The 9,516-nt window shown below is 49.3% G+C and overlaps 1 protein-coding gene across 1 annotated transcript in view; it reads left to right on the top strand.

The window, feature by feature from the left end:
* Window positions 1-710: 710 nt before the first annotated feature.
* Window positions 711-9,516, top strand: part of CCDC167 (coiled-coil domain containing 167) — a 15,243-nt gene continuing 6,437 nt past the window's right edge. Inside the window, exon 1 of the mRNA XM_007467289.1 lies at window positions 711-770. Coding sequence (XP_007467351.1) covers window positions 729-770 — 42 coding nt within the window. The 5' untranslated portion in view covers window positions 711-728. The remainder of the gene's footprint in view (window positions 771-9,516) is intronic.

The following is a 9,516-nucleotide window of genomic DNA, read 5'->3' as shown; positions in this document are numbered from 1 at the left end:
AAGGACATAGGTCTACAGCATACTGTACAGTAGGATTACAACAGTATAAAATACAATGTCTGAGACCAAGCCTGGGTCGGAATATACAGAAACAAATATAGGAACTGTATTAAGAACAGTAAGATAAAGGATGCTGCTTTTCACTTAAAAGTTTTCTGTGACGTTTGTAGGCTGTTTCTGTTACAATAAAACAAGAAAAATAACAGACAAAAAGGAGGAATAACAACAGAAGGTCATGATCAGCTCCCAAAGGGCCAAGAGACTCAAGATGGGGCTTCATGGAGGATCAGTGCTTCAGGATGGGCCTTGAAGGTCAGAAAGAACTTGACAGAATTGAAGGGATGAGAGCTGGCCTCAAACTGGCAGGGTGGTCACAAAAAGGAAGAAGCGTACAGAAGACGACGGGGTGAAGAAACAGCCTCTCTGGGCTGTAAAGTGCCTTTGATTCGTAAGGAAAGGGCCAGCTCCACCCCTGGGTGGGCCATCGTTCCTCCCGGGCCAATCAGTTATCCTCTTCCCACCACCCGCTAGGCTGAAGCCTCAGAGCGGTTGCCCCTCATAAACATGGCCGCGCCAAGCTGGCCACGCCCCTCAATTAGATGGACACCGCCAGTAGTCCCACCTCCCGCCACCTCGGCGGCCAATGAGGGAGACTCACAGGGGTTTGCGCATGCGTGGCGCCGCCGGTGGGCGAGTCCAATAGTGACTCCGGGAGCCCGGCAAGTAACATGACTAAAAAGAAGCGGGAGAATCCGGGCGTCGCACTAGAGGTGAGGGGGAGAAATGGGGGTTGGGCCACGTCGTGAACTGCCTTCTCCCCGCGGCGGGGTACTGGGTCGGCCCGGCTGCAGGTTGGAGGAGGGAGTGAGGGGAGGAAGTGAGGGCGACGTGGGTTTGGGACACGGCCTGCTGGGGGAACCAAAGTTTGGAGAGCCCGAGGGGCCACGAGAGCTGGAAGCAGAAGGCCAGGGGACCTCCAGAGAGGAAGAGACAGGCAGGTAAGGGGAACACCAAAGAGGGCGTGACACCGACATCTTGAGGCCCTGAGGGGAGACGTTTAAGTGAAGGGGACCCAAAAGGGTTGGGTACTCGCTGGTGAGGGGATCCCAAAGGGTTAGAGACCTGTAGATGAGGGCACCCCCAGAAGTGAGGGACCCGCATACTGTTTAATGTATTACTGGTGGCTTAACTGTCCCTTGAGATGGGGAATTTTTCCTCCGGGGTACTAAAGCATGAAGCTTGAAAATTACTTGGGGAACCTGTGGGAATTTGTAGAGAATTCTGGAATGGTGATGTTCGCAAAGAGCTTACAAATAATTGACTGCATACAGAAGGAAAGAAAATTGATGCATGTTGGGCAGCTGCTATTTGTTACTTTATTTGCGCTCACTACAAGCCTGTGAGATTTTTACAGATGGGGAACCTGAGGTTTCAAGTAGAGCCCAACCGTTGAAACGGTTGAGGCGCTGAGAATCAAGCACAGGTGATTTGCCTTCTGGTGCATCTTGTTTCTCCTGTGTTACTGTTCCCTTAGATCACCCTCCCTGGGGTTGCAAGAAAGATACTGGGTAATGGTCTTATTGAGCTTACTACCAGTTGAGTGGTTCTCAATCTTAAGAACGCACTAAGAATCACCTGTCTTAAAAATGGAGCGTTGACTCTCCCCCACCCCGAGTAATTCAGTAGGACTTGGTGTGTATTTTTAACAAAGAATCTGTATTTTTAACAAGCTACACCAGTGTTTATGCAGGAGGTTTTAGTACCACCCCTTGAGAAATATTGGCCAACTTAGTAGGGGAAAAAACAATGGAAATGTGAATCTCCTTGTAAGAGAGACTATAGATGCTAAAATGAGATGGCACTCTGAAATGGGACTAGCCTAGACTTTATAGCCTGTATTAGAACACGATAAGCTGCTATAACAGAGAACCCCCAAAATTCAGTGGCTTCAAGAACAAGAAAGTTGTTTGTTTGTTTTTCTAACAGGCTAGAGCAGGGATCGGCAGATGTTGTCTGTAAAGGATCAGATAGTAGATATTTTAGGCCTTGTGGGCCACATGGTCTCTGTTGCAACTACAGTTGATCCTCATTGTTCACAGATTCCGTATTTGTGTATTTGTCTACTTGCTAAAATATACTTGTAACCCCCAAATCAGTCCTCGAAACGCTTTTGTAGTAATTAACAGACTGACTCAAAGTGTCAAGATTTGATTCACCTGAGGCCCATGTGTCTGGTTAAGGTGGAACAAGGCAACGCTGTGTCTTATTCTTCAGCTCTTCTGTGTGCTGTAAACAAGTGTCCTTTTTCTGGTCTATTTACTGCCAAGTTTCTTGCATTTTTGTGCTTTTCTTGGTGATTTTGCTGTTTAAAATGGCCCTCGAGTGTAGTGCTGAAGTGCTTGTTTAGTCTTCCAAAGTGCAAGAAGGCTGTGACAATGCCTTATGGAGAAAATATGTGTGTTAGATAAGCTTTCTCAGGCATGAGTTATAGTCCTGTGGGATGTGAGTTCAGTGTTAATTAATCAACAATATGTATCAAATAAGGTCTCTTTAAACAGAAACACACACAAAACAACGTTTTGTATTGATCAGCTGATAAAAATGTTGTGACCAGAGGCTCACCAGAACCTAACCTGGTTCAGTATTTGCTAATTCATTGTTGGCAACCTTATAGAACATAACTACCACAAATAATGAGACCAGCTGTACTCAGATACGATGTCTTAGCACAAAAGCAGCCATAGGCAGTATATAAATTAATGAGAGTGTTCCAATAAAACTTTATTTACAAAAACAAGTCATGGACCATATTTGGCCCACAGACCATTGTTTGTCAACCCCTGGTCTAGAGTACCAGGACAGTGTTGGTTCTGCCATATTCCTTCCATCTTGTGGCTCTGCTGGGGGCCAGGGCCTGTTGTCACCTCATGAATGAAACTAGGTTGCACTCCACTGAGGTATCCACTGGTGGGAAAGAGAGAGTGGAGAAAGCACACCCACTGTCTTAAGAAATTCTGGGCCCAGAGTGCCCACTTTCCATTGGCAAAGATGCAGCTAAGATGCAAAACCTGCAAGGGGTAGCTGGGAAATGCATTCATCAGCTAGGAGGCCACGTGCCCAACTACAGCTCCATTGCTGTGGAAGAAGAGTGTATTTTAGTGGACAGCCCAATTCTCAGCAGACTCCATCTTACCTCACAGTGTAGTTTTGAGGATTAAATAAGACAATATTTGTAAAGTGCCTAGCACGTGCGGCACAGGGTGGATAATCAACAAACAGTGCTTTCTTATCAGTAGCCTTCGTAGTTCTTTCACGTCCTTCCATTGTGGCTATGTCAGCCCCCTTGTTTGGAGTTTAGTTTCCTCATCTGTAACATGAAGGACTTGAATTTCACCAGGGGTTACAGACACAGACTCGCTGACTGTGGTCCATACATAGATCATAGATGATCATAGATGTCTTTTGTTTGGCTGACACGGGTTTTAAAAGTGTTTTGAATTTGGTGGGGTACATGCTCTCCTAGTGCCGTATACCAGTCACCTTCACCCCTTTATTTTTTTAACCTATCAATACCAATATAAATATTTACATTGGCCATCTTGATGTCTAGGTTACCTTTTGCTTGGATATTCTAAGATTTGAGCTCTGCCACTGTGCACCTGAGAAAAAACTTGGCATCTAGCCATCTCCTCACATTGTTCCTCCTTTGCCCCCTGCGGATCTGAGTACTGAATGTGTTCTGGTGCTCAGTAGCAGTAGATATTGTCCTGTTATTAAAAGTCGTGTGCTCAAAGCCAATGAAGTGGTGATTTAATCAAAAATGTTAATCTGACAAGTGCAGTAAAACTCCCACAAGTGAGTGATCTCAGCACCTGCAAACAGCCTCTACTTGTAATGAAGCAATTCCTGAGCACTCACCCTGAGGGTTGACTGGGGCCAGCTGTACTGGGCAGTCACCTCCCAGGACACCAAGGCACCTCCCAGCCTTCCCAACTTGTGGCTCCTTTCAAGGCCTTTTTATCCAACTCATTTGCCACCTTGTGATATCTCAGATTTGGGAAAAACTGGCTATGAGTTTTATTCTGAATAACAAGAGAGAATTATAGTTCAGGTGAGAAATCACCAGCTCTGGTACTGATTTTCAAGTTGTGTGGGAGGAGGGAAAGGTTGTATTTCAGTCTAAACTGATAGGAGGATTCTGGCTGAGGGAAAGGATGCATTTCAGTCTAAACTGATAGGATTTTGGCTGATGTAAAACCTGTTTTTTAATTTCTGATAGTAATGAGCTGTTATTTGGTCATTGTACTTTTTTCCCTCCACAGCTGGACTATTCTTAGTGTCTTAAATGTTTCAACAGCCAGTTGGTCTTTAGTTAACAGATGTGCAGTGCCTTAGTTGACATCTTTAAGGGGATAACTTGGTTGGATCTGGTCCCTAGTATAAAAATCTGTCAGTTTGGAAAGGTTTTAGCTACAGGTTACAGAAAACTGACCTCAGTGACCTAATCAAACAAGAATATACTTTTTTTTCCCCATCTCAAGAAATTTGGAGGGAGGTGACTACTGGCATTGGTTCAAAGGCTCAGCTATGTCAGGGCTGGTGTGTCTGCATTCTCTTAGCTGTTTCCTCTTAGTCACAAGATAGCTGCCACAGCTCCAGTCATCATATTCAACTTTAAGTCAGGGAAAAAAGAAAAAGGAACTATAACAATCTTTGTCCCTTTTATCAGCAAAGCATAAGCTCTCTCAGTCTTCTCCCAGCCGACTTCTGGAACATCTCATTGGCCAGAACTGGTCATGACCACCTCTGGCTGCAGTGAGGCTGGGAAAGCTTCTGTTGAGCTTTTCTTACTTCTATGGTGGAGGCAGGCAAAGGAGGAGGGGTAGGGAATCAGTGTTGTATTGGGCAACTAATAGTATCTGCTAGGGGGAATAAAAGTTAATGGGAGTCTTGCCTCTCACTGTTGTGGCCTCTCCCGTTGCGGAGCACAGGCTCCGGACGCGCAGGCTCAGCGGCCATGGCTTACGGGCCCAGCCGCTCCGCGGCATGTGGGATCTTCCCAGACCGGGGCACGAACCCGTGTCCCCTGCATCAGCAGGTGGACTCTCAACCACTGCGCCACCAGGGAAGCCCTAATGGGAGTCATTTAAAATTCACTGGAATTCTTATCAGAAAAAGGGACCAGGATCAGTGACGATGAAGGGTAGGTGGTAGGTTGAATGGAGAAAATGGCCAGAGCAGGATGAGCACCAGGAAGAGAGAAGTGTGGACACTTGTGATTGTGTAGTGTCAGCCACCACTGTGAGCTCCCTGGGGGCAGGGAGGAGCACTAAGTGGGGATGAAGACAGTCTCAGTCCTGGAACAGGCTGTTACAAGGCTGACAGGAACCTACCGATGTTCTGAGACAAGGGATAGAAGCAGCCTAGTGGACTCTCCATAAATATTTACTGAATTGGTTTTGAGAGGCTAGAGGAGCACTTGAACCCTCACCCCTGACTTCTGGGCCCAGTTGAGTGGTTCATTGGTGAGAGATCAGGAGGCCACAGTGGAGCAGGTGGCTGGACACTGTCTTGCTGGCGGCTGCCCAGTCAGGGCTGGGAGAAAGGCTTGAGGCCTGCAGACACAGTTCAAGGGCGGCTGACCATTAAATGAGCCTCACCTGCTGCCAGGCACAAGCGACAGGTCGCCATTGGGCAGGTGATTTCTCTCAGCAGCCTGCGTCTGGCTCCACTCCATCTGATGGGGGTCAGGAGACTAAAACCTCATTACCTAACACGGCTGGATGTCAGCATGTGTGGAGTGGCTGTTTGCCAGCATCTTAATTAATGAATTCATAAGGCACGGGGTGGATGCCAATTCTTGAAAAGTGCTTTGAGCCTTTCAGCGATGAAGAAGCTTTTGCTACTTTATCAAAAAATATATATTAGGGGAAAGACGAGAAAAGAAACCCCAGACAACGTTCTGGCCCAGGGACAGCTGAAGGCTTCAGGTGAGGACTGACGTGGCTCTGCTTGCAGAGCCTCTCAGAGACCAGAAGCCCTCGGAGCTTGCGCGGGCTTCAGGAGGACCTCCACATTCCTGACCTGGGGCGGGAGGTGACTCTCCAGAGAAATGACAAGTCCCTTGGCTCTCTGCTTTTCCTGAAAGTTGTTCATTGATTAAAAACTGGGAAGGTTTATTGTCTTCATCTGTCCAGCCTGGGAGAGAAACTTCTGATGATTTGGGAGCCATGGCGGAGGTTTTTGTTTTCTGCCCTCACAGAGCCTCCTCCAGAGAAGCACATCCCTTAAGCGGTATCGGGTAATCGGTCCTTTGGGGTTTGAGGATAGTCACCTGGAAAATCAAGGCCTGTGACCCCCATGTCACTTGGCTGTGTGGCCTCAAGGCCCCAGATGGGAAGCCCCTGCTCTCCTGCCAGAGACCATCTGGGCAGGGGGTCCGGCTTCTCTACCCATTATAATAAACATTCTGGGGCTTCCCTGACATGTGAAAATGAGTGGATTTCCAGAAATCCGGTTCCCAGACTGCTGGGGCTGGAGCTAAAACAGCTGACACCACTCTCCGGGCTGTGAGTTATTAGCAAGTGAGAAGAAAGACTTCGGAGAAAGGAGGGTTTATCAGGCCCAACTAGCCCACCTTTTTCCTTCTCAAACCCGGGTCTGTTTTGTGTGTGTTTTGGAGGGTGCTTTGGCAGCGTAGGCGGTTTGGGGGAGGGTGCCTGGGATGTCCGTGAAGCCCAGAGTTAGAGCGTAATTGCCTTCAATGTGAGGACAGACGCTGGGCTTGGAGACGCTCACTGTCTCCAAGCAAACAGATTTCAATCAGGTTCTCCCCTCACAGTGAGTATCTGTTATGTGGACAGAAAGCAAGCAAAGCCCTTATACAAGATTATTCAGAGTAGAGAATCTGTTAAAGCCAGATCAACAAGCTTAGATGGGTTTCGACTGGGATGTGGAATGATTTTGTTCCACAGAACCCTTCTTTTTCATGAATGTTTTCATGAGGGATTTTGGAGAAAGCTTGAAGAGGTGGAAGGAGCATAAGCTCTGAAGCAGAAAAACCCAGATTCAGACCCCAATTCTGCCACTTCCCAGTGACATGACCTAGGGCAGGTTGCTTAAATTCTCCGTGTGCGAGTTTGCTCCTCTGTAAAAGGGAGACTGTAAAAAGTCCCTTCCTTGCAGAGTTGATGCAGACATTGGGGAGCATATGGGAAGCTGCCCACAAACCGCATGGCCCAGGGTGTAAGGAGCGGAGTTTACGCCCAGGAGCTAAGAGTGGCTCTGGGCTGGTACCTCTGAGCTTCCCCCATGTGTGCTGGTAGCTCACAGCACCGACTCCCACCGCCCGCTCCCCCAGGTACTGGCTGCGTGACCCTGGACAAGTTACTTCATCCCTGCAGCCCAAGTTTCCTCATCCACAAGGTGTGGATACTGATGCTACTCCTCTCCCGCCAGGGTTATTGTGAGTGTCCTGTGAGGGAGTCATGTGAGGTACTTAGAGCAGTGCCTGGCACATATGCCTGCTACCGTAGTGTTGGCTGCTACTGGTATTATTGTGGACTTTGGGCTTCCAGAGACTGTTCTGACTTGTGCTGTGCCATCCAGACATGTGAAAGTCCATGATTTGAGTTGGGCTCAGGTACCTTGACACCGTGCTCTTTATTAGGTCTTGGTGCCCAGCAAGGACCTGGCCAGGCAGGTGCAGGATATTCCCCATGACCGCTGCTTGACTCCTGAGGTTAACTCATTGCCAGCCACTTTTTGTCACTCACAGCCCAGAATCTCCCAAGAGCAAGGCCAGCAAGACCGGAAACAACTTCCTAAACCAGAAAGCACAGTGGCTTGCCTGGCAGTGCCAAGCCCCAAGGGTGCCTCTGCCCTTTCCCAGAAGAAAGTTGGGCCCTAGACAGTGGCTCCTTAGGGAGTGGGCAGGGAGCCACCTCCCAGGCTGTCAAGATGCTTGTGGGAGCACCATTCAGCCACCTTCAGTAGTGCTTGTTGGCAGAATAAAAGCTGCTGGGAGGCCTTGGCAGCAGCCAGACCTGGAGCTGGTCCCCCGCGGGCCTGGCCTGACCTGGGTACTGGGCACTTACCTGTGTGCGAGATGGCACTCACCTTCCCTGCCCCCAAAGAGGCCTCATTCTGGGCTTCCATACTGGGAGGCTCCACATTCCTTAAAAGACGCCACCCAGGGATTCTGGGAGAATTTTACAGTTTCTCCTAACACAGTGATTTTATGGCATATAGGACTCCAGGGAGACTTCCCTAAAGCTCTGAGAATAGGGTGTTGTTCCCCAAGTCAGGTAGCAGAGGCGATTTTGCTTAGCTGGCTCAGGGCTACTGAACTGCCAGCCGAGCGCTCAGAACTGCTTCTGAGGGAGGGGTCCTGGAGGAAGGCCGCAGGAAGAGACCCTGGCTCTGATGACTGCCAGCAGGAGCAGTGGCCCCACTTGGCTGGGGTTGGGGCCTCTGCTGACCTTGACTGTCAGTCCGACTTCAGAACTTCAAGTTCTTCTGCAGGAAACATCCCCACCTCTGTGGAGAGTCCTTGGTCTTATACTTCTCCTCACTGAGCCTGCTCCATTGCCCACTCTTGAAGCCACCCACCAGGCTCCAATCCCCCAGTCCGTGCCTGGTTAAGAAAGGCAGCGGTTTCCATCCTGACTGTGGAGGAATCCCTCGTGGGCCTTTCCTGTTAAAGTACAAACTTCCTGGATCCTGTCTCCAGGGCCTCCCCTGGGGCCCTCAGCTCCCTCCTACTTGAGGGTTGCTCCTTTCCACTCCCTGCCCCATATATCTTTTCTGCCTCCCTCCCTTCTCCTCCCTTCTTCCCTGCCGAGGCTCAGACCAGCAGTCTCCATGGGCAGGTTTTAGCTACTTCTGGTCTTGGGGTCAAGAGTGGACTTTCCCACCAGGACACCCTGCATATTCACCACCTATTTCCCAGTCCCCTGAACTGCTTGCACACAGGTTTACACAACACCTACCAGGTCCTCGGCTCTATGTGACGTGCCAGAAGGCACAGCTGGCTAACTGTGATGGAGCTCACACCACTGCCTTACTGTTTCCTCGGGTCCCTTTGCAGCCGTTTCACCTACTGTCATCTCAGTGACTTAGACACACTGTTCTTTTTTCCTGTATGAAAACGGACACTTGGTCTTCTGAGTATAAGCGTAATGCATGGACACTCCTTGTGTCCATGTTGTTGTACATCAGGGGCATCCACTCTCTGCCCCGACTCTGTGCCTGAGTGAGTGCCAGTCTCAGTCCCTACCTTGGCTACTACTTTACCTGTGACAGTCACAGCCAGCAGTGCTGCCCCCTGCAGCTCCAGGGAAGTCCCAGAACTGAACCAGTTGGGTCAGCCGTGCCCTTCCTGCCAATTGACCTACTATCCAGCCTGTTGGGCAGGAGTCCTGGGAGCCTCCCTGGCCTCCAGAGTGTAACCTCCTCTTCCCATTGGAGTTGGTCGGATCTCTTTGATGGGGCCTCTTTCTGCTTTAGTCCTGGGGC

This window comes from Lipotes vexillifer, unplaced genomic scaffold (genome assembly GCF_000442215.2).
Source record: "Lipotes vexillifer unplaced genomic scaffold, Lipotes_vexillifer_v1.1 scaffold528, whole genome shotgun sequence".
Taxonomy (NCBI): domain Eukaryota; kingdom Metazoa; phylum Chordata; class Mammalia; order Artiodactyla; family Lipotidae; genus Lipotes; species Lipotes vexillifer.
The sequence above is the reverse complement of the archived record's forward strand: the minus strand, read 5'-3'. Positions and strand labels throughout refer to the sequence as shown.